This window comes from Cnephaeus nilssonii, assembly GCF_951640355.1.
Source record: "Cnephaeus nilssonii genome assembly, chromosome: 9".
Classification (NCBI taxonomy): domain Eukaryota; kingdom Metazoa; phylum Chordata; class Mammalia; order Chiroptera; family Vespertilionidae; genus Cnephaeus; species Cnephaeus nilssonii.
Genome location: NC_137080.1, coordinates 76,938,360 through 76,964,394, shown reverse-complemented (window position 1 = coordinate 76,964,394; position 26,035 = coordinate 76,938,360). Strand labels below are relative to the sequence as shown.

Below are 26,035 nucleotides of genomic sequence, written 5' to 3'. Positions count from 1 at the left end.
GCTTTCTTCATGGCTTCTCAGCCTTGACAGAAAAAATCTCTCATAGGGTTGTTATATCCGGCAGTTTAATTTTAAGTGGAGCAGTATGAGAAGCCCAATTTAAAAATGAGAGTTCAGCAAGTGAAGGGTAAAGAGGAGTAGAAGGTGCAGATAAGGAGACATCAGAACTTTTAGAAGTCTCCTCAAGTTTAGTCAGTATCTGAGACAACTCTGAATTTGCTTTGGTTAATTTAGGATTTGTATTTTGGGAAGAAGCCATTTTTGATGCTTGAAGACCTCAAAATGCCAATTAATATATGCTTCTCATTCAGATTGCTTAGTTTTGTAGACTTTTTCCAAGTTGACTGTGCAGATAGACTAACTAGGGGAGTTCTAAAGAGCCTAAGTTGAACAGTTTAACTATAAATTATCACAGGTAATGATGGACCAGTGAGATAGAAATTTGCAGGAGGAGGGCCTGTAATTTTTATATATAAATTCATCAACAGTTCCAGGAAGTGGCTGTCTAGGAATTACAAAGTGAAGTTACCATTTTTTAAAGAGTAACTACTCACCATATAGGCATTTTAAGTCCCATAGACAAAAATCTAGTAACAGAGAACACACAAACAGAGCCTAAAATTCAACCAAGATGGGAGGTTAGGGTCCAGGAAGACTTACCCCAACAATCTAGGACCATTCGGGAGATGATAGAGTGCAATGGACTCTTGGAGGTTCCTTAGTCAAATCTCCGAAGGCATTGGAGGAAGATGGAAGTCACTCAGGATCTCACTTCTCACACCGTATTATGTCAATCCATTTGGACCTAGAACTGAAAGATAAATAGAAGCTTTATTTGGGGATCTTAGGAATTGTAATTCAGAACATACAGATATCGATGGAAATCCAAATTGTGTTCTAAAGACAAAAAGCAGAGAACTGAGTTTATAATGACAGAAAAAGGGGGCTTCCAAGGGACTTACACAAGTTGTTTTGAAAGAGCTGTCACTGCTGCCCTCAAGCAGACTTACACTGCTGTACATGTTGATTGCTTTATGTCTATTGCTAGGTGAAAAGTTTATTTCTCTTTTTTATCTGAGAATCATATTCTAACTAAGTTTATATCCACAAACATTTACAATTCTGAAAGCTTCCACACAATTAAAAATGGGTTAATATTAGTACATGGATGTTTAAAATTTTTGTAAGTCAGCATAGCACAATTTGCAAATTTATAATTAGGTACATTCAAATTTGGTGCTAAAACATAAAGCATTCCTTTAGAATTTATGAAAAATATATAATGGACAAGTAGTGGCTAAACTATTGGTACAAATATCTATAGACTTGACAATATATAAACTACAGCATTAACCTATCAGAAACTACAAAAACAATACCTAGACAAACCCTAAATTATGCCATTCTTGTACTTCCTATTTGCTAAATGACACAAGCTTGAGATGGGAACAAACTCAGTTATAGTTGACACAAGAAAATCTAGATTTAGGCACAATAGAAATTCCAGAAAGTATGGGAACTATCGAAGAATAGGTCTTTGGATGGGAGTGGATCCAACATGAGGTAAAAGAATGTCTTACTAGGCATGTAGTACACTGGAATGGAAAATATAAGAGCAAAGGATATTTGGAGCACCAAGCAGCTCAGTAGTTGCTGACACTATAAAATCTAGCAGTATCTGGTAGGGCTCCAAGTACCATCCAGGGGTTTGAGGGATTCCAGTCTTTAGTTAAATCAAAAGTGAGAGTAATAAGAGCTCAGGGGTAGGTGGACTAGGTATGTTTGATTATTAAGACAAGCTCTAATTATCCTAATGGGTACAAAATGCAGGAAGTGTGTCTATGGGACAAGACAATAGCCTAAGTATTTTCAAAAAAGACTTTAGGTCAGGGTAGAGCTAGATGCTAAGTTTCAGAGTGTTGAACTAAACTTCTTTAGGTTCCTCCCCCTATATTTAAGATTTTTTAGAGGTTAAGATGAAGCTGAGCCCACAAACTAAAGTTAAATGGCTGTAACTGTGGAGAGAAAATAGTTATAGAGGATGGGAACCAGGAATGGCATAATTTAGGATTTGTTTAGGTAGAATTTTGAATGTTGGAGCTAATTTAACATGTAAACATTTTACTGCTACCAGGATTTATCTTACGACACTTCCCTCAATCTTATGCCACCCATCCTAACCTGTAATAGCTATGAATTCCCTTGATATCCAAGGGAACATATAAAAAGGAGAAACTGACCTGGTTTGCAGATTTTTAGCACATATTGTTAGTCTCACATTACATACTAGTATCAAAGAAGTTGGCAATGTGAGGTATGAAGCTTGGAGAAAAACACTGGAAAACATTTATAAGTTTAAGCCATAACTCTACAGTGTAATTTGTTCTCAGATACCCCATCTTTGAAAAAACTCATATCTCATAAAAGGAAAAGCTGGCCTATAAATGAAATATATCTCTTTGTAGATCCCATCTGAATGAGCTATCATATTGTGGGCTCTTGGCACCTTGTATTACACATTCCTATTCATTGACACTAAAAAAGCCCCAGATAGATTGGTTTAGGCACCCTAAAAACTTACATCAAGAAAAATGACTAGATCCATAAACTTCCTTCCCAAAACCAGCTTAATCTATAGGATGGGGCAAAGTAGGTTTACAGTTGTAAGAACTGGAAACACAGACTTTATAGTTGTATGATGATTTATTCATTATTGTATTATTTTCCATACAAATATCTGTAAGCCTGCTTTTGCTCCACTCTGTAGAAGACAGAGTTAGCAACTCAGCCCTGTCTTCTCACAGTCACAAGAGGGTGAGTGAGAAAAGCACTAACCAGGGGAAGAAACACAGAGGCAACCCAGGCCACGTCAGGGTGAATGTACCCATCTGTTCCTTATGCTTGTGTGCACAGCATAATTCACCACAATGTCCTTTTTCACAGACCCCTTTTTAAGTTTCTCCACAAAATCCATCAGAACAAGCTAGTTTATGAAGCTTCAAAATAAACTCATCAAGAGAAAAACATGCAATATGTATTATAATGGCAGAATCTTTAAAAATATGAGTAGGGTGCTGGTGGGAATGCACTGGTGCAGCCACTGTGGAAAACAGTTTGGAGTTTCCTCAAAAATTTAAAATGAAAATCCCATTTGACCTAGTAATCCCACTTCTAGGAATATATACTGAGAAACCAGAAACACCAATTAGAAAGAATATATACACCCATATGTTCATAGCAGTGTAATTTATAATAGCTAAGATTTGGAAACAGCCCAAGTGCCTATCAGCAGATGAGTAGATAAAAAAGCTGTGGTACATCTACACAATAAAATACTATGTGGCTGAAAAAATGACAGAACTCTTACCATTTATAACAGCATGGATGGACCTGGAGCATATTATGCTAAGTGAAATAATCCAGTCAGAGAAAGATAAGTACCACATGAACTCACTCTATGTGGAATCTAATGAACAAAATAAACTGATGAACAAAATACATCCAGAGACATAGAAGCATGGAATACACTGTGTAATTCCAGTGGAAAGCAGGACTAGGTGGGTTGTTGGGGGTTGATTAATGAGGGAACTTATATACATACTAAAGGCCCTCGGCCTGGCCTGCAGGGATCAAGCCGAAACTGGCTCTCCAACATTCCCCGAGGGGTCCCAGATGACGCACCCTGGAATTGGACTCCCTCCTCTCTAGTTCCAGATGTGACACCTGAGAACCTCAGCTGCCAAGTCACTGCAGCTTGGCAACTCCTGTGTTCTGGTGGTCATTGTGCATCATAGCTTCTGGTTGAATGGTCAAACGGTCGGATGGTGGCTTAGGCTTTTATATATAGAGATATGCATAGCCATGGACACAGACAATGGAGGGGTGAAGGCCTGGGAGGGTCGGGTACGGGTGGAGGGTGTAGTTGAAAAAATAAAGGGGACAACTATAATACTTTCGCAAATAAAGATAAATTAAAAATAAAATATTTAAGCCCTAATGAGTTTGGCTCAGTGGATAGAGCGTCGGCCTGCAGACTGAAGGGTCCCAGGTTCGATTCCAGTCAAGGGCATGTAACTTGGTTACAGGCACATCCCCAGTAGGGGGTGTGCAGGAGGCGGCTGATCAATGTTTTTCTCTCATCGATGTTTCTAACTCTCTATCCCTCTCCCATCCTCTCCGTACAAAATCAATAAAATATATTTAAAAAATAAATAAATAAAATGAAATAAAATATTTTAAAAATAGGACCAGGAAAAATACAGGTAGACAAAAGCAGAGCATAAAAACAATCTGTGTTCTGTAAATACACCAATGATTTATACAAATGAGGTAATATGACATAAAAGAAAGTGAAAAATATAAGATTATCCTCTCTAGTGAACATAATTCCGTTCAGTTGCTGCCCTAGACATCTTCCATATATATATAAATTGTCTCTTCTGTTAATTCACAATGAGACCAAAATGTGTCAACTTGTTTGTCACAGAAATGAAAAAATCCACATGAATCACTTTTGTCCTGCACATTTTCACCTTGTTCCCTACTTTCCAAGAATAAAGTTGTCTTTCTCTAACTATTCTCCCCTCCTCATTTGTGCCTGGCCTTGCACCCAAGCATGGCAGACAGAGAATCCTAGAGGCCCAACGTTCTATAGCGGCTGTTTGCAAAGGGGGAGGAGACTACAGTAACTGCCACACTGGATACACTTTATGTGAGAAGGAAAAAGGGAACTATCGTGAAGGACTCTCGTGTGTAAGAAGGCAGGGTGGCAGGATGCCTACATGGCCCAAGGAACCAGAGGGAGCATATTATGGGCAGAAGAAGGGCAACCAAAGGCTGGAAGAGGAAAGGTTTGCAGTCAGCTGACTCCTAGCCCTTTGGTAGTTGCTTGTAATGGGCAGAGTCCATTGGGGGAAGCAACAGACACTACAAAGAGGACCCTGCTGCTGGAAGTGGACAGGAAGTAACATCTATGAGAGTCAGAATGCAGGATCACAGCTTGTCTACAAACAATGCCTACAATGAAGATGAAGAGAAAATAAGAGTGGTAGGATATGCAAGTACAAAATGGCCGTGCCCAGCCCAGCCCAGGGAAGGTAGGATTCAAGGAAAAGAAACTACAAGAGAAGAGCCTTGGACCACATCACTCTGCACAAAATGCACTCAAGAAACTTCATTTTACTTTTGACCCAACTGACAGAATGAGCTCCTTAATCCCTTCCTTTGCTCCTCAAAAGCCACAGTAAATTCACTAATGAGATGGCCTGGTATGATTTCAGAACAACTCTAATTGTGCAACCTAGATGTCCCTTTCCATTCTCTCTAAGGATATTAGCAATATATATATATATATATATATATATATATATATATATATATATATATATATAAAATGATAAATATATGTTATACAATATAATATAGGGAATATAAGTAACTACTCATTAATTATATTCATGAATGTCTGTAACAAACTTTGAGATTATTCTCCTAACATCATAGCCTGGGAAAGCGAGTCTAGAATAACTGTCTTGTCCACCAGCACATCTGTCCCGAGATCTCAGCCATTTAGGTGTTGGTTTAGCTCACCTACCGCTCCCTCTATCCAATCCTCTCTTCTGTTGGGAATCTGACCTCCCGATTGGCTCTCTCATCCCTTTAAACTGCCTGCTTGTGACATCATTCTCCCACCAAACCTACCACCACCTGGTAGAATCTTGGGGTGTCCATGGAGTTGTCTGTAAATAAATTTGGATCATCGCAACTGACCAGTGACCAGTAACTGGTGACCAGTGTCCAGTGGCCAGTAGGACCAGTGACTTTCGTACTGGACACATGTGCTCTTTGGCTTCAGCCACTGAGACATCCTCATCGCTTGCATCTAGAGTTGATATTTCCTCCTCCTCTTCTCTGACCATGTCAGGTAAGGAAAGAACCTTTTTAAAGTTTCTCATTGGCTGTTTGTTTGCCCCTAAATTTAGCAATAGAGTCAAAAGAGCATAGAATAACTTGGGGAAATATTGATCTAGAAGTCTGCAGACCTAATTTCAGTTTGGATTTTGACATCTACTAGCAATGTGACTTTGGACAAGTCATTGGCTCTCTCATAAAATCTGTCTTTTTCCTCATCTGCTACATTCGGATGTTAGATTGGTTGTGGACTCTAACCCCTTCCTGTTCTAATATGGAGTTTTAAAGAACACTCATGTTGAAATCAAAATCAGCACTTCTTGACAATGTTTCAACAGCAACAGAATGAAAACCTAGGTCATGTAGAAAACTAGCAATACATATATGTACAGGATATCTTGTGTGTAACGATCTCCCACCACCAAGGTTTCAACGTTAGTATTTTAAATTGAGTGATGTTCCAAAAGTAATATTCATGTGCTTTTGGAGTTTTCTATCCAAACTAGGTGACCAGACAAAATAGGAAGAGAGGATGAACAGTACTGGGCTATAGGGAGGCAAGTATTTAAATGTAAAAAAATTAGAATTGCTTTCATGGGCACATGCCATCAGGAACCAGGAGGGAGGGGAAAATAGAAGCAGGAAGGAGGGGAAACTAAGAATGAAGAAGGAGAGCATGGAAGAGCTCTCAAGAACAAAAAGGGTAGTTTGGAATGGAATATTGAAAGGAACCAAAGATTTTAAATGAAAGCAGAAAGAGCATGGAGTGAAATCAGCTCAGAGTAGGGCAAAATAATGTGGATCTCAGCAAATGCTTACATTGATAGACTATGAAGGAAAGTAAGGCCGGAGTAGGGCACCACTAGACAAATCAGTGTGTAAAAACAATCATATTCATTTCCTGTGTATTTTTATTGCCTCTCTGAAAAATGTGACATGTGACAGTTTGGAATATAAACATTTAAAAATATATTTCAGAAATGATGTTTCTTATATACAAGATACTAAGAAAGGTGATTATCTAGGGCAGTGGTCGGCAAACTGCGGCTTGCGAGACACACACAGCTCTTTGGCCCCTTGAGTTTTTAGCAAAGGCCAGCTTAGGAGTACCCTAATTAAGTTAATAACAAGGTATCTACCCATATAGTTTAAGTTTAAAAAATTTGGCTCTCAAAAGTAATTTCAATCATTGTACTGTTGATATTTGGCTCTGTTGACTAATGAGTTTGCCGACCACTGATCTAGGGCATTGGAAATAACAGAATTTTCAGTGTTTCAATTCGTTCCGATGTTTAAACTATGACAATGTTTTGTCTACTAAAAAAAAAATAAGACTTTAAAAGCTATATCCTAAATGGATCACAAAGAATACATCCTTTACGTGATAAGTATATTCCAAGTCAGAGTTGCACTTCATCTTTACAGTTATTTTCTTCCTAACACAGAGAGCACCCTGATACACAGCCATCACCTCATTTTAGGTCATAGCTACCTAAGGAGAAAAAGAAAACATCAAGCCCCGTATCTCTAAGTTCACAGTTCTCTAAAAACCATTTTATGGATTCTCTAGAAAACTCTTACATTAAATTTTTTAATTGGAATCTAGTGATGATGGTTTTAAGACTTTGGGTAGATTCCCTTTCCTGGATGTTGAAGATGATGATAATCTAGGTTTCACGATAAATATAAAAACCTTCTTGATACATTTCAATGGTTCTTTTTTCTTTGTTATGAAGTTACATTAATTGAAATATATATTTCTAATAGACTAAGTATCTATTACTTGTTGGGGAATATTCAGAGAAACACGAATACACTAATGGAATTCCTTTACACTTATTTGGCTCTCTGCTTTAAACCAGTTTTTACTGAAATATTGGTCTGCATATATTGAAGGCACATATACATCAACATTGATTGCATTGTGCTGCTTGTTATGCAATATTTAGTGATACATCTTCTCTGTCCATATGTACTGGCTAGTAACTTATTCAAAATTACCTATTGTGGGTTGTTTCTGGTTAACAGTATTCACTAAAATAAAATAGGCCATATTTACTTTTATGATATTGCATGTATAAAACAGAACTTCATTTCTAAGTAAATTTATTAGGATTTGATGTTTGCTACGTGCCCCAATTTGTACTCATGTCGATTTATTCCTGTGATATATGTTGTATTTGGTTTTTCTCTTTGTCTTTCCAGAACTTATATCTTTTGTATTAATCATATGAAAGATATCACTTATATATGAATTATTACTGTTATCATCATTATTATGACTTTATAGATGAGCATCCCAAAGCTAAGACAGTTTCTCACTCCCTGAGAAACTCACCTTCATATAGTTATTTGAGGTAGGATCCATACCCAGGCTTGAAGAGAGTAAGAATGAACTTTTAAACTTAGCAACTGGATTGAGCTTTATGTGAATTCTCCAGAATAGCATGTAAACTGTGCAGGCAAAATGAGCTGCTGAAAATAACAATGGCGATAGATGTACCGTTTGTTAATAGACAAACAAACGCCTGCATCAGAAGTTGTATTGCTCCTAGATGTTGGCAGTGTAATGCGCAAAGCTCTGGAAAGGAAGTCGGGATGCTTAGGTTATGGAACCAGGTACTAATACTAACATAGGGAGAGAACCGAGCCGCAGTTTCCTCCCTCATGAAATGAGAATGTCAGAACAGAGGTTCTCTAAAGACTCCTGTTCTACAATGCTTCAATTCTAGGAAAGAGCATACAAATCAATACTATTGCAGGTTCAGGGACGAGATAGGTCAGGGAGCAGTTGCTTCTAGCCTAGAGAACGATGTGTGAACCACAACAACTAGGTCTTGTGTACATTTTTGTCCATGTTGGGAGCACCAGCATTTACAAAGAGGATAAACTTTGAGTTTTGATATCTCAGTGAGTATTGGTATTTCAGGCTTTCTGATAGCAACTATCTTAACATAATGCTATTTTCCACACATATTGATTATCAATCTCTCTGATATTTTTCATCATCCTGTTATTCCCTACAGAGAATTTCAAAAATGCACCTTTCCTTGGAATTTCAAAGTCTCTGCAGTACTCTCTTCCTGTGGAGAGCAATGCAGCCTCCCTACCAGGACGTGTCTGCAATTTCTACAGCATCTCTGTTCCAGCCAGCAGCTCAGCATGGCCCCTGCCATCAGCCTCTGGCACCTCTTTCCAACCTCTCATGGGTGGTGCCTACTTTTACCAACATTCTAGCACAACCATGTTATCTGGAGTTCCAGCTGCTTCCAATCCTGGAGTTTTTGAGTGGGCTCTCACAGGAGGCATTGAAAAGAAGTCACCATCACTCAGCGACTTCACTGTGACTGTCATCGACCAGGACACAGCTGTCTCCTCCATATCTCTGGCATCCCAGTGTGATAAAACCGCAGATGTCCATAACATGGCCCCTCTGTATCCATCACTTTCTGTCAGCCTTGTTCAGGAGGCACCATCTCACATTCCAAATCAGGGCCATAGCCTGCCACTTCCCTACCATGAGGGAAGCCAGGTGTGTTTCTATAATCAGGGCCCTCTGCTCTCTGCAGAAAGTGGCCCCTACCTGCAGTCCTATGGCTCTGTGTCTTACACCGAGAGCAGGGCCTCTGCCCCTGACCCGGGGATGGTCATGGTGCTAAAGGAGGCTCAGCCCACAAATATGATACCACCAGTCTCCACCTCTGCAATCTGCTACTCTGTGCCTCCTCAACCCACCACAAAGACAGGTTTTCAAGGTGAGTACAAACAGCAACAAGGAAGAGGAATAAGGTCAGCATTCGAAACTAGGGTCAACCTGCAGCTGGCAAGTGGTGGTTCCTCAGACAGGTAGAATGTAAGTCCTATGACTTACACCCTCAGTCAGTGCCCTCCATTGTCAGACTCTTTATGAGGACACCTGATAGAGGTGAGAGGTGGGGCATGTAGCAGCCTTGGATGCCACATGTAGGAGAAATCAAGAGCATACCAAGGGACACCACACTTTCCACTGCCCTACCTGATGAGTCCCCCTGAAATGACCTCTCTTGATTTATTGCTTTTGTCTCTCTCTAAGGCATTTCAGGACATTACTGTGACAGTGTCTGTTTAACTTCTCTTAGTTGACACCTGGATGTAGGACCTCATGTTCCAACATCTTGTCCAAAGCAAGCAGGCTATGATCTCCCCTTGCTTATAGACTTCATCAGGAAGAGCTCAATTCCCTGTCTTAGTCCTTGGTGTAATGTGTTTTTATTCACTCAGGAGAGTAGAGATAATTAAACGGGTTCCATATGAGACTGGGAAACATATTTTAAAAATCACTTTTATTTTTTATTTGACTTATAACAACCCTGTGAAATGCAAAGAAAATAATGAAAAAATGACATCAAATGGTCACCATTAAGAAACAGAACAGTTGCCTTTTATCTCCTAGCACACAGCGCTGTTCATGATCCTGCAAAAGAGCTTGTAGGAATGCCTTTCCCACTGTTGGAAGGCACATGATTGCTGCATTGGTGGTCCTGGGGGAGCATGTTTTTACCAGGGACTGACTGACTTCCCCTTGTTTCCATTGTAGTGATGGAGACTTCCCTGGGGATGGAGACTTCCCGGGCATTGCAACTTCCAGGCCAAATATTTTATCTACCACCTCCAAAATTCCCCAAGTCCTGCAGTAACAGACATATCCAGGTACTTGAGAGTTACCCACCACCTCAGAGTGGGGACATAGCAATGGCATCTCTAGTCCAGAGTCCTAGTAATCTCCTGGCACTGCCTCCAGCTCCAAGCCAGGAACATAAAGAGAATAAGAATGTGGAGAATATTAAAACCAAGCTTTCCGAGCATCTGAATGGCTGCCAGATCCCAAGAGAAAACCAAGCTTCTCCACTGCTCCATTTAGAAACACCTGACATTCCGCAGGTCCTGGCATACACTGATCCGCTTGACCAAGAGAAGAAGCCTAGTGGTGACAACTCTGGTTTGGGAAAGAACAGCCTGAGTCTTAAGGACCAAGGGACACCTGAAAATGGGACTGAATCTAATGATAGTTTTGCAGACATCGCTACACTGGTGAAGGGTATTCACCTTCCACAGGTCTTAACTTCCTTGGCTGACCTTGATCAGCCCCAAGGTTCCAAGGTGATCAAAACCAAAGACACCAGAGGCCTCCAGTTGCACGAGGGGCAGAAAAAGTCAAGTGTCAGAAAGGCTCACTCTGATCAAGGCAGGAAGATCAAACATAAAGCCTCTGAGCCTGTCGGTGATGCTCCCAAGGCCAAGATCAAACCCAAGAGCCCAGACTGTGTGTTCGTGGGAGAAGTGGTTCATTGCAATGCTGCAGCCGGTGGCAGGGCTCCTGGGAACATGGCCGAGCATTCTAACAGCAAACGTCAGAGAGCTGCAGCCAGCAGCACCAACAAAACTAAGAGCCATGGGCAGGAAAACACCAAAAGAAACAAAGAAAAGTACTCCAAGAGAGCTGAGGAGAGGAAGCAGTCAGGGAACAACGTCAAGGCAGAGGAGAAGCCAGCCATTCCCAAGATGAAGAGGAAGAAAAGTCATCCTGAGCTGCCACAAGAGGCCATCAAAAAGCCTCGCAGCAGCCTCAGTTTGCACATGCTGGAGTCTGTGCAGGTTTTCCATGCACTGGGCAAGAAGAGTGATAAGAAAGCTGACCTGTCTTCCTCACGGGCCCAGGGAAACTTAAGCAACCCCAAAGGCCCCCAGCCACGCCCAGCTATCAAAAGATGGCTGGATTCTCCCGGGGAGGGCAAAGGTCCTGAGACAACTCAAGTCAAATGCCAGAAACCATGTGGAAGTGCTGACAAAGGGTCTTCATCTCCATCCCAGGACCAGCTGCCATCTCCCGGGAAGGTCAAGTTGGTGCCACTGGTTTTTCCAACCATGGACAAGCCTCGACCTGTTCCTCGCAAGCCACCGACTCTGGCATCACGTAGGCCTGCGGTTACCAACCCTGCCAAGCCTGCTGCAGTCAATGCATCCCAGCCAACTCCTGCATCTTTGACAGGTCCTGTCAGATCAGATCGGCCAATGTCCACCAACTCAGCCAGACCAGGTTTGAACAACCCTGACCAGCCTCCTGCTTCTAGGCCTGCACCCTACAAAACATCATCATGTGCTTCCTTGCAGCAGGAGCCTGTTCACACTGCTGTGAGCCAGCCCCAGACCCCGCTTAAGCCTCACAACCACTATCCTCTCCAGGATTTTGCCCTCCAACCAATACCATGGAGGAAACCTGAGGTTCTGGGGCCAGTAATGTCAACACCCATCACAAACGAGCAGAGGCCAGATCGAGAGGCCATGAAGAGGAAGGCTCAACTAGAGCGGGAGAATGCTGCCAGATGCTCACTGGGGAAAATGCAGCATTTCATTGAGAGGGAAAAAGAAATGGACATTTCTCTGTACTATGGCTATGTGATGTAGGTGATGCTGGGAATGTTGGTGCCACTTTGGGTACTCGCTGTTTTCCATAGATAGATAGATAGATAGATAGATAGATAGATAGATAGATAGATAGATATGAATTTCTCAATCTTGATATATTTTATAACTTAATAAAACTGAATAAATATTATAAATTAGCATTTAGTAATAAAGAAGCATTGTGAGTTTTCAGACGCTGTTAACTCTGCTCTTTCTTTGGTGGGTATGGAAATCAAAGGCTGCATGATAAGGAAAGAAATAGAAGTTGGATGGGCGAATGAGGGACAAGGGGTGAGCACTGTGGGGGAAAAAAGGAACGTGGGCCATGGCCAGAAAGGCCAAAAGGGGAGAGATGTTATGGACTTATAAAGAGAAGCTGGAGGTGGATATATGGCATAAGTGAGAAGCAGGAACTGAGATTAGTGTCAAAAGGAGAAAATTTGAATTGAGTTGAGAGGGGAGAAGCTGAGTCTAGGTTGACCAGGAGAAATGTAAAAAGGCTCTTTTGGAGATTGGCTTTGTGTCTCATGACCACTTATTAAGTACCGTATTTTCTGGCATATAAGACGACTTTTTAACCCAGGAAAATCTTCTATACGGCCAGTCCTCTTATACGCCAGAAAATACGGTATTTCAGAAAACAGATTCAGGACACATTTCCTATAGGTTGGGGTTGCCTTATGCATATATGACTATAGTTGGGCAAAATGAGAACAAATCAGGGGAATCTACTAGATGAGTGGCAAAGGCTTAGAGTTTTCCTAAGGCAGCTGATGACAGGGGCCTACAGAATGAATGTCTGTAGTAGGAGGCCCACTCAGGACAGGACGTGGGAAGTAAATTATCATTTGCTCCACACCTATGCCCAGGCCCAATACACCACTTCAGTTCACCTTCACATCATGCAAGGCCAGTATCCCTGTGTCACTTTACCCGAGAGGTTCAGCAATGGGCTGAGGTCACATTGCATGCAGTAGAGTAAAGCCTCCATTGGAGGCCTGTCTCCGAAGTCTTCATTATTGGCAAGTGCCCATAGGTGGCCAATCTGGCTTTCAGAGTCCAGCATCCAGAGATTACTGGTGCATGAGATCAAACATCAGATGAAGCCTAAACATTAACTAGAAGGGCAAGCCAGGGCCTCCTGGATGATCCTAGGCTGCACATGTCCCCTTGTCTAAGCACCACCATCAACTGAGCAAAGCCCAAGAGAAAAATCCTTGGAAGCATCCATGCCCACTGGCAAGAGCAATAGCCACACTGGGTTGCAGGTGACCAGCCCCCTAACTGCAGTAGCTAGGAATTCCCTTGATTTCCATGGGAAGACAGAAAAAGGAGAGACTGGTCTGGACTGGAGATATTTAGCTCATAGTGTTAGTCTCATATTACATACTAGTATCAGGAATTTGACAATGTAATGTAGGAATCTATGAGGAAAAGCCTGATAAAATTTATAACTTTAAGCTATATCTCTGCACTGCAACACTTCTCACATTTTCTTCTCAGGTAAGATTGTACCATCTTTGAAAAAACTCTTATCACAGGAAAACTTGGCATATAAATGAAATATGTCTCTTTGGAGATTCCATCCATAGGAGTTATCTTCTTTTGGATCTTGGCCTCTTGGATCACATACTTGTGATCCAATAAAAAGCCCCAGGTAGTTTGATCCAGGCACCCTAAAAGCTTACCATCAAGAGAAGTTACTAGATCCAAGGACTTCCTCCCCAAACCAGCTTACTCCAAAGACAGCATGGGGCAAAGTACGTTTACAGTTGTGAGTATGGGAAACACAGACTTTATAGTAGTATGATTATTTATACATGATTGTGCTATTTTCCATTCAAACAACTGTAGACCTACTTTCCCCCCCCCCCACCCGCCCTAAGTATAAGACTGGATTAGCAACTCAGCCATGTCTTCCCACAGTCACAAGAGGGTTAGTGAGAAAAGCACAAACAAGGGGAAGAAACACAGAGGCAACCCAGGCCACATCAGGCGACTGTACACATCTGTTCCTTATGCTTGTGTGCACAGCATAACTCACCACAATGTCCTTTTTCACAGACCCCTTTTTAAGTTTCTCCACAAAATCCATCAGAACAAGCTAGTTTATGATGCTGCAAGAAAAATTCATCGGGAGAGAAACCAAGTGGCGGCATAGGTAAACATCTAAACTGTTGCCTCGCACAACAATTTCAAAACTACAACTAAAAGACAGAACAGACATCATGCAGAACCACAGGAAAGCTGGCTGAGTGGAAATTCTACAACTAGAAGGAAAGAAAAAAGCTCACGGAAAATCAGAGGATCTGCAAAGGACTAAGGTACAGAGACACATGCGCAGAGAGGAAGGGCAGCTGAGTGCATGGCTGGCTTTCTCTGGCGGGAGAGGGAAGGAAGCCCCCGACTGCACTGAACCCCACTTCCGGGCGAAACCCCGTGGATCCAGGCTCATACGGGGGTATTCTGGACTGTCAGGTAGAGAGAAAGGCACACGGAGACTTGGAGACTCGGGGAAACCATGGCCGGCAGGGGTCTGGAGGCACGCATGCACAGAGAAGACTGACTGCTGAGGTTGCCGCTAGCTCTCCCTAGTGGAAGGGAGTCGGAAGCAACTGACTGCACTGAACCCCAGTTCCGACTGCAGTGAACCCCAGTTCCGGGCAAGCCTGGGGGAATCTGGACTGTTAGGCGGAAACTCAGGGGAGCCACGGAAGGCAGAGGTCTGGAGGCGTGTGTGCAAGGGCAGGGCTGACGGGAAGCCAAGACTGTCTGCTCAGCCCTGAGACTCCGCCCCATCCAAGCTGAGCACAGAGGCTTTTGCAATTTTGCAAGTCTGGTCCTATAAGGCTGTCTCCAGCACGCGTCTCCTGGCATAGACACAGCTGATTCACATAGCCAATTGGCCTGGAGGTCAATTCCTACCAGTGAGACCAACAACAATCAAGACTTAACTACAACAAGGCTGTACACACAGACCACAAAGGGGTACACCAATATTGTCCACCTGAGGTGACTGGGAGGCCGACCCACTGGGCCATATAGGAAAACTAGCACAAAAAGCTACCCTACCAACTCAGGGAAGCAGCAAAAATGTGGAGACAAAGTAACAGATCACAAACGAAAGAAATGGAAGGGGGAAAAAAGACTGGATATAGAATTCAAAACCACGGTTATAAGGGTTTTCAAGAATTTCCTAGAAAAGGCCGGTAAATTTAGCCAGACCCTCAAGGATATGAAAAAGGACCAACTAGAAATTAAACACAAACTGACTGAAATAAAAAATATTATACAGAGACCCAAAAGCAGACTAGAGGACAGCAAGAATCAAGTCGAAGATTGGAAATACAAAGAAGCAAAAAATACTCAACTGGAAAAGCAATAAGAAAAAAAGAATATAAAAAGTTGAAGATAGTGTAAGAAGCCTCTGGAACAACTTCAAGTGTACCAACATCAGAATTATGGGAGTGCCAGAAGAAGAGAGAGAGCAAGATACTGAAAAGCTATTTGGAGAAATAATGACCGAAAACTTCCCCAACCTGGTGAAAGAAATAGACTTGCAAGTCCAGGAAGCGCAGAGAACCCCAAACAAAAGGAACCCAAAGAGGACCACAGCTAGACACATCATAATTAAGATGCCAAGAGCAAAAGACAAAGAGAGAATATTAAAATCAGCAAGAGAAAAATAGTTAATTACCTACAAGGGAGCACCCATACGATTATCAGCAGATTTCTCAACAGAAACTATGCAGGCCAGATGGGAGTGGCAAGAAATAGTCAAAGTGATGAATAGCAAGAACCTACAACCAAGATTACTCTACCCAGCAAAGTTATCATTCAGATTGGAAGGTCAGATAAAGAGCTTCACAGATGACAAAAAGCTAAAGGAGTTCATCATCACCAAACCAGTATTATATAAAATGCTGAAAGGTATTCTTTAAGAAGAGGAAGAAGAAAAAAGTATAGATAAAAAATTATGAACAAGAAATACATATCTATCAACAAGTGAATCTAAAAATCAAGTGAATTAAAAATCTGATGAACAGAATAAACTGGTGAATATAATAGAATCAGGGGCATAGAAAGGGAGTGGACTGATAATTCTATGGGGGGTTCAGGAATAGACTGGACAAAAATCGTACACCTATAGATGAGGACAGTGTGGGGATGTAAGGGCAGAGGGTAGGGTGGGAACCGGGTGGAGGGGAGCTATGGGGGGAAAAAGTTGAAACTATTGTAATAATCTGAACAATAAAGATTTATTAAATTTAAAAAAAATGAAAAATTCATCAAGGGAAACATATGCAATATGTCTTACCACGGTGGAATCTTTAAAAATAAGACTAGGTTGTTGCTGGGAATGCAGACTAGTCCCGCCACTGTGGAAAACAGTGAAGAGTCCTCAAAAATAAAATACAGAACTCCCATTTGACCTAGTGATCCCACTTCCAGAAATATACCCTAAGAAACCAGAAACACCAATCAGAAAGAATATATGCACCCCTATGTTCAAAGAAGCACAAATGAAAATAGCTAAGATTTGGAAAATAGCCCATGAGCAGATGAGTGGATAAAACAGCTGTGGTACATTTATACAATGAAATACTATGTGGCTGTGAAAAAAGAAAGAACTATTACCATTTGCAAAGCATGGATAGACTTGCAGAGTATTATGCTAAACTAAATAAGGGAGAGAAGACAAGTATTGCATAATCTTATTCATATGTGGAATCCATTTAATGAACAAAATAAACTGATGAGCAAAATAGATCTAGAGAGATAGAAGCATGGAACAGACTGACAAATTTCAGAGGGAAGGTATGGGTGTGGGTTTGGTTGTGGTGTGATTAACAGGGAATTTGTATGCATATATGCTCAGCCCATGGACACAGAAAATGGAGTGGTGAAGGTAGAAGTGTGGATGGAAAGGGTGGACTGGAGTGGGTCAATGGGGGGGGGGGGAAACAAAAACAGAAAATAAAGGGGACATCTCTAATACAACAATAAAGATTTATAAATAAATGTACGACTAGGGGAGAAACCAAAATGGCGGCATAGGTAAACACCTAAACTGCAGCCTCGCACAACAATTTCAAAAATACAACTAAAAGACAAAATGGACATCATCCAGATCCACAGGAAAGCTGGCTGTCTGGAAATCCTACAACTAGAAGAGAAAACCATAAGGAAAATCAGAGGAGCTGTAAAAGACTGAGGTACGGAGACACGGGCATGCGCGTGCGGAGAGAACGGAGTCAGAGAGGACGGGCGGCTGAGTGCCTGGCTGGCGTTCTCTAGTGGGAAGGAAATAAAAGCTCCAGACTGCGCTCAACCTCAGCTCTGGCTGCACTGAACCCCAGTACCGGGTGAGACCCTGGGGACCCAGGCTCATACTGGTGGAATCTGGGCTGTAAATCGGAAACTCATGGGAGCGGCGAAAGGCAGAGCTCCAGGGCGCGCACGTGAATGCACGCAGAGGATTGACTGTTGAGTGTGCCACAAGATTGCTCTAGCGGGAAGGAGACAAAAGCTCCGGACTGCGCTGAACCCCAGTTCCGGGTGAGAATCTGGGAATCCATATTCATTGGGGGAGAGACTAGACTGTTTGGCAGCGGGCGAAACTCGAGGGTGCCTTTCTCTCAGAGGTGCTTGCAGCGAGAACTGAGGGACACTGAGACCCAGGAACCTCATAGGGCGGGGCCAATGGGAAGCCAAGGCTGTAGGCTCCACCCTGAAGCTCCACCCTGAAACTCCGCCCCATCCAAGCTGAGCACAGAGGCTTTTACAATTTTGCAAGTCTAGTCGAATAAGGCTGTCTCCCGGCGTAGACACAGCTGATCCTACAAAGCTAGCCTACCAACTCAGGGAAGCAGCAAAAATGGGGAGAAAAAGAAAGAGATCACAAACCAAAGAAATGGAGGAAAACAAACGACTGGACATAGAGTTCAAAACCATGGTTATAAGTTTTTTCAAGAATTTCCTAGAAAAGGCCAATAAATTTAGCGAGACCCTCGAGGATATGGAAAAGGACCAACTAGAAATTAAACATACACTGACTGAAATAAAAAATATTATACAGACAGCCAACAGCAAACTAGAGGAACACAAGAATCAAGTAAAAGATTTGAATTACAAAGAAGCAAAAATCACTCAACTGGAAAAGCTGAAAGAAAAAAGAATCCAAAAATTTGAAGATAGTGTAAGAAGCCTCTGGGACAACTTCAAGCGTACCAACATCAGAATTATGGGGGTGCCAGAAGAAGAGAGAGAGCAAGACACTGAAAACATATTTGAAGAAATAATGACCGAAAACTTCCCCCACCTGGTGAAAGAAATAGACTTACAAATCCAGGAAGCACACAGAACCCCAAACAAAAGGAATCCAAAGAGGACCACAGCTAGACACATCATAATTAAGATGCCAAGAGCAAAAGACAAAGAGAGAATATTAAAATCAGCAAGAGAAAAACAGTTAATTACCTACAAGGGAGCACCCATACGATTATCAGCAGATTTCTCAACAGAAACTATGCAGGCCAGATGGGAGTGGCAAGAAATAGTCAAAATGATGAATAGCAAGAACCTACAACCAAGATTACTCTACCCAGCAAAGTTATCATTCAGATTGGAAGGTCAGATAAAGAGCTTCACAGATGACAAAAAGCTAAAGGAGTTCATCATCACCAAACCAGTATTATATAAAATGCTGAAAGGTATTCTTTAAGAAGAGGAAGAAGAAAAAAGTACAGATAAAAATTATGAACAACAAATACATATCTATCAACAAATGAATCTAAAAATCAAGTGAATTAAAAATCTGATGAACAGAATAAACTGGTGAATATAATAGAATCAGGGGCATAGAAAGGGAGTGGACTGATAATATTATAGGGGGTTCAGGAATAGACTGGAAAAAAATCGTACACCTATAGAGGAGGACAGTGGGGGAAGGTAAGGACAGAGGGTGGGGTGGGAACCTGGTGGAGGGGAGATATGGGGGAAAAAAGGAGAAACTATTGTAATAATCTGAACAATAAAGATTTATTAAATTAAAAAAAAAGAAAAATGCATCAAGGGAAGCATATGCAATATGTCTTACCACGGTGGAATCTTTAAAAATAAGACTAGGGTGTTGCTGGGAATGCAGACTAGTCCCGCCACTGTGGAAAACAGTGAAGAGTCCTCAAAAATAAAATACGGAACTCACATTTGACCTAGTGATCCCACTTCCAGGAATAAATATATCCTAAGAAACCAGAAACACCAATCAGAAAGAATATATGCAGCCCTATGTTCAAAGAAGCACAAATGAAAATAGCTAAGATTTGGAAAATAGCCCATGAGCAGATGAGTGGATAAAACAGCTGTGGTACATTAATACAATGAAATACTATGTGGCTGTGAAAAAAGAAAGAACTCTTACCATTTGCAAAGCATGGATAGACCTGGAGAGTATTATGTTAACCTAAATAAGTGAGAGAAGACAATATTGCATAATCTTATTCATATGTGGAATCCATTTAATGAACAAAATAAACTGATGAGCAAAATAGATCTAGATACATAGAAGCAGGGAACAGACTGACAAATTTCAGAGGGAAGGTATGGGTGTGGGTGTAGTGTGATTACAGGGTAATTTCTATGCATATAAGCACAGCCCATGGACACAGAAAATGGAGTGGTGAAGATAGAAGTGGGGATGGAAAGGGTGGGATGGAGGGGGTCAATGGGGGGGGAAACAAAAAGAGAAAATGAAGGGGACATCTCTAATATAACAATAAAGATTAATTAAAAAAAAGTACGACTAGGAAAAAAACATATGAACAAAACCAGAGCATTGACAGACAGCATAAAAACAATCTGTGTTCTGCAAACACACCAATGATTTATATAAATGAGGTAATCCTATCTAATAAAGATGAAATATGTAAATTGACCAAAACTCCACAAAAAGATGGCGGCATCCACGGCCAATAAAGAGGGAATATGCAAAGTGACACAAGGCGAGAGGCAGAAGGCAGCTCTGGCCCAAGAAAAGGGGGAAAGGCAGCTCCATGGAGGAGCGAAGGTGGAAAGGCGACTCCAGGCCTGAGGGAAGGCGGACAGACAGCTCCAGCCTGAGCGAAGGCTGTGCTGGAAGTCAGGGGAAGGAAGGCCTACTCTGCCACGAATGTTCGTGCATCGGGCCTCTAGGATGACATGAAAGTGAAAATATATTTAAGATGATAACCTCTAGTGAGCCAAATTCCTTGCATTTGCTGCACTAGATAAGTTGTATATACATGTAAATTGTCTGTTATCTTAATACAAAATGAGACCAAAATGTGTCAACTTATTTTTCACAGAACCTACAGTATCCACATGAATCTCTTTGGTCCCTGACAATTTCACTTTGCCTGTCCCCTCTAAGAATGTCCTTGTGTTTCTCTAACTATTCTCCTCGTCACTTTTGCCTGGCCTTGCACCCAAGCATGGCAGACAGAGAATCCTAGAGGCCCAACGTTCTACAGCGGCTGTTTGCAAAGGGGGAGGAGACTCCAGTAACTGCCACACTGGATACACTTTCTGTGAGAAGGAAAAAGGGAACTATCGTGAATGCCTCTCACATACGATAGAGCAGGCTGGCAGGATGCCTACATGGCCCAAGGAACCAGAGGGAGCACATTATGGGCAGAAGAAGGGCAACCAAAGGCTGGAAGAGGAACGGTTTGCAGTCAGCTGACTCCTAGCCCTTTGGTAGCTGCTTGTAATGGGCAGAGTCCATTGGGGGAAGCAACAGACACTACAAAGAAGACCCTGCTGCTGGAAGTGGACAGGAAGTAACATCTATGAGTGTCAGAATGCAGGATCAAAGCTTGTCTACAAAAAATTCCTACAATGAAGAAGGAGAAAAAATGAGAGTGGTAGGAGATGCAAGTCAACCTATCCTGGCCCAGCCCAGCCCAGGGAAGGTAGGATTCAAGGAGAAGAAACTACAAGAGAAGAGCCTTGGACCACATCATTCTGCACAAAATGCAGTCAAGGAATTTCATTTTACTTTTGAACCAACTGACAGAAAGAGCTCCTTAATCCCTTCCTTTGCTCCTCAAAAGCCACACTAAAATCACTAATGAGATGGACAGGTATGATTTCAGAACAACTGTAATTGTGCAACCTAGATGTCCCTTTCCATTCTCTCTAAGGATATAAGCAATATATATAATGGTAAACGTGCTATACAATATAATATAGAGAATATAAGTAATTACTAGTTAATTAAATTCATGAATATCTATAACAAATGTTGAGATTATTTCCCTAATATAAGAGCCTGGGAAAGTAAGACTATCATAGCTGCATTGTCATCTAGCACATGTGTCCTGGGAGCTCAGCCATTTAGGTGTCGGTTTAGCTCCCCTACCACTCGCTCCATCCAATCCTGTCTTCTTGGGAATCTGACCTCCTGATTGGCTCTCTCCTCCCTTTAAACTGCCTGCTTGTGACATCATTCTCCCACCAAACCTACCACCACCTGGTAGAATCTTGGGGTGCCCATGGAGTTGTCTGTAAATAAATTTGGATCATCGCAACTGGCCAGTGACCAGTAACTGGTGACCAGTGACCAGTGGCCAGTAGGACCAGTGACTTTTGTACTGGACACATGTGCTCTTTGGCTTCAGCCACTGAGGCATCTTCGTTCCTTGCATCTACACTTGATCTTTGCTCGTCTTCTCTGACCATGTCAGGTAAGGAAAGAAACTTTTGAAGTTTTTCATTGGATTGGTATTTGTACCTAAATTTAGCAATAGTGTCAAAAGGGCATAGAATAATTTGGGGGAATATTGAACTAGAAGTCTGAAGACCTAATTTGAGTTTAGATTTTGACATTGACTAGCTTTGTGACTTTGAACAAGTCATTGGCTCTCTCACAAAACCTGTCTTTTCCTCATCTATTATATTAGGATGTTAGAGTGGTTGTTCTATCTAATGCCTTCCTTTTCCTAATACTGAGTGTTAAAGAGCACCCATGTTGAAAATGAAATCAAGACTTCTTCGCAGTGTATGAACATATACTGAATGAAAACTTGGGTGATGTAGAAAACTAACAATATGTATATATACAGGGTGTCTTGTGTGTAATGATCTCCCACTACTAAGGTTTCAACTTCAGTATTTTAAATTGAGTGCTGTTCCAAAAGTAATACTCACCTGTTTTTGAAGATTTCTATCCAAACTAGGTGAACAAAGAAAATAGGGAGAGAGGATGGAGAGGACTGGGCTATAGGGAAGCAAGTATTTCACTGTAATTAAGTTTAGAATGTCTTCATCAGCACAGGTCAACAGGAAGTGAGGGAAATGGGAAAATACAAGCAGGAAGGAGGGTAAACTAAAGAATAAAGAAGGAGAGCATGGAAGAGCTCTCAAGAGCAAAAAGGATAGTTTGGAACGGAATGTTGAAGAGAACCAAAGAATTTAAATGAAAGCAGAAAGGGCGAAGGGTGAAGCCAGCTCAGAGTAAGGCAAAATAAAGTTGATCTTAGCAAATGCTTACACTGATAGATTAGGAAGGAAAGTAAGGGCAGAATAGGGCACCTTTAGGAAAAGCACGTATCAAAAAAGTCATATTCAGTTGCCTGTGGTTTTCTATTACCTCTCTGAACACAGATGGCACGTGACAGTTTGGAACATAAATGTTTAGAAATATATTTCAGAAATGATTTTTTTTTCTATTCAAGAAACTAAGAAGGGTGATTATCTAGGGGGTTGGAGTAAACAGACTTTTCAGTGTTTCATTTCATCCTTATCTGTAAACTATGATGTTGTTTTTTCTATTAAAAATGAAATTAAAAATTTTTTAAAATATATTTTTTATTGATTTTAGAGAGGAAGAGACAGGGAGAGAGAGATAGAAACATCAATGATGAGAATCATTGATGGGCTGCCTCCTGCACCTCACCCACTGAGGATTGGTCCCGCAACCTGGGCATGTATCCTGACCAGGAATCAAACTGTGACCTCCTGGTTCAAATGTCCACGCTAAACACTGAGCCTTGCTGGCTCGAAAAGATTTTGTTTTAAAAGATATATCCCAAATGGAATGAGAAAGAATACATCCTTTATGTGATTAGTATGTTCCGTGTCAAAGCTGCTTTTCATCTTTACATTATTTTCTTCAAAACACAGAGAGCAAGCACCCTGATACACAGCCACCACCTCCCTTTACATCCTAGCTATCGAAAGAGAAAAAAAAAATTTAAGCCCCTCATGTCTAATTTCACATTTCTCTTAAAACAATTTTGTGGAGTCTCTTGGGGAATCCTACATTAATTTTTAAAAAATTGGAATCCAGAGATGACAGTTTTAAAGGATTTGGGTACGACCCTTTCCTGAATGTTGAAGATGATAATCTAGGTTGTCAGATAAATAGAAAAGCCTTCATACCTTTCAACTGTTCTTTTCTCTTTTTGATGAGGTTATAATAATTGAAATATGTATTTCTAATAGACTAAGTATCCATTACTTGCTTGGGAGTATTTAGAGAAACATGAATGAGAACAATAATGGAATTCCTTTACACTTATTTGGCTCTCTGCTTAAACCAGTTTTTACTGAAATATTGGTCAACATATATTGGAGCACATATCCATCTACATTGATTGCATTGTGCCTGTTATGCAATTTTTACTGATATGTCTTCTCTGTCCATATATACTGGCTAGGAACTTATTCAAAATCACCTATTGTGGGTTGGTTTTAGTGGACAGTATTCACTAAAATAGAATAGAGAATATTTACTTTTATGGTATCACATGTATAAAACAGAACTTCATTTCGTAGGAAATTTTTTAGGCTTTGATGCTTCTTATGTGCCCAAATTTGTACTAATGTCTATATATGTCTTTGTATTCCTGATGTATATGATTTTTCTCTTTGTCTTTCCAGAACTTATAGCTTTTTTATAAATCACACGTAATATATCAATTATTCATTAATTATTACTGATCTAACATTATTATTGTGATTTTATAGATGAGTAGGCCAAAACTAAGAGAGTTTCTCTTTCTCCACTGCTCCCTTTAGGAATCCCTGACATTCTGCAGGTCCTGGCCTGCACTGATCCGCTTGACCAAGAGGAGCAGCCTGGTTGTAACAACACCGGCTTGGGAAAGAATAGCTTGAGTCGTAAGGACCAAGGGACACTTGAAAATGGGACTGAATCTAATGATAGTTTTGCAGACATCGCTACACTGGTGAAGGGTATTCACCTTCCACAGGTCTTAACTTCCTTGGATGACCTTGATCAGCCCCAAGGTTCCAAGGTGATCAAAACCAAAGACACCAGAGGCCTCAAGTTGCACGAGGGGCAGAAAAAGTCAAGTGTCAGAAAGGCTCGCTCTGATCAAGCGGGGAAGAACAAACATAAAGCCTCTGAGCCTGTCGGTGATGCTCCCAAGGCCAAGATCAAACCCAAGAGCCCAGACTGTGTGTTCGTGGGAGAAGTGGTTCATTGCAATGCTGCAGCCGGTGGCAGGGCTCCTGGGAACATGGCCGAGCATTCTAACAGCAAACGTCAGAGAGCTGCAGCCAGCAGCACCAACAAAACTAAGAGCCATGGGCAGGAAAACACCAAAAGAAACAAAGAAAAGTACTCCAAGAGAGCTGAGGAGAGGAAGCAGTCAGGGAACAACGTCAAGGCAGAGGAGAAGCCAGCCATTCCCAAGATGAAGAGGAAGAAAAGTCATCCTGAGCTGCCACAAGAGGCCATGAAAAAGCCTCGCAGCGGCCTCGGTTTGCACATGCTGGAGTCTGTGCAGGTTTTCCATGCACTGGGCAAGAAGAGTGATAAGAAAGCTGACCTGTCTTCCTCACGGGCCCAGGGAAACTTAAGCAACCCCAAAGGCCCCCAGCCACGCCCAGCTATCAAAAGATGGCTGGAATCTTCGGGGAAGGGCAAAGGTCCTGAGACAACTCAAGTCAAATGCCAGAAACCATGTGGAAGTGCTGACAAAGGGTCTTCATCTCCATCCCAGGACCAGCTGCCATCTCCCGGGAAGGTCAAGTTGGTGCCATTGGTTTTTCCAACCATGGACAAGCCTCAAGCTCGACCTGTTCCTCGCAGGCCACAGAATCTGGCATCACGTCGGCCTGCTGTGACCAACCCTGCCAAGCCTGCTGCAGTCAATGCAGCCGAGCCAACTCCTGCATCTTTGACAGGTCCTGTCAGATCAGCTCGGCCAATGTCAATCAACCCAGGCCGACCAGGTTTGAACAACCCTGACCAGCCTCCTGCTTCTAGGCCTGCACCCTACAAAACATCATCGTGTGCTTCCTTGCAGTGGGCGCCTATTCACACTGCTGTGAGCCAGCCCCGGACCCCGCTTAAGCCTCACAACCACTATCCACTCCAGGATTTCGCCCTCCAACCAATACCATGGAGGAAACCTGATGTCCTTGGGCCTGTAGAATCAACACCCATCACAAATGAGCAGAGGCCAGATCGAGAGGCCATGAAGAAGAAGGCTCAACTAGAGCGTGAGAATGCTGCCAGATGCTCATTGGGGAAAATGCAGCATTTCATTGAGAGGGAAAAAGAAATGGACATTTCTCTGTACTATGGCTATGTGATGTAGGACATGCTGGGAATGTTGGTGCCACTTTGGGTACTAGCTTTTTCCATAGATAGATAGATAGATAGATAGAT

The 26,035-nt window shown here is 41.8% G+C and overlaps 2 protein-coding genes across 2 annotated transcripts; both read left to right on the top strand.

The window, feature by feature from the left end:
- Nucleotides 1-4,984: 4,984 nt before the first annotated feature.
- On the top strand, nucleotides 4,985-12,354 carry LOC307105384 (uncharacterized protein C2orf78-like; the record flags this gene model as incomplete). Its single annotated transcript, XM_079781144.1, has 3 exons — nucleotides 4,985-5,060; nucleotides 8,937-9,665; nucleotides 10,487-12,354. The coding sequence occupies 3 exons, from the start codon at nucleotides 4,985-4,987 to the stop codon at nucleotides 12,352-12,354; spliced, it is 2,673 nt and encodes an 890-aa protein (XP_079637270.1).
- Nucleotides 12,355-21,194: 8,840 nt separating this feature from the next.
- LOC307105383 (uncharacterized protein C2orf78-like) lies at nucleotides 21,195-25,964 on the top strand (the record flags this gene model as incomplete). Its single annotated transcript, XM_079781143.1, has 2 exons — nucleotides 21,195-21,305; nucleotides 24,372-25,964. 2 exons carry the CDS (start codon nucleotides 21,195-21,197, stop codon nucleotides 25,962-25,964), a joined length of 1,704 nt encoding a protein of 567 aa, XP_079637269.1.
- Between the last annotated feature and the right edge of the window lie 71 nt (nucleotides 25,965-26,035).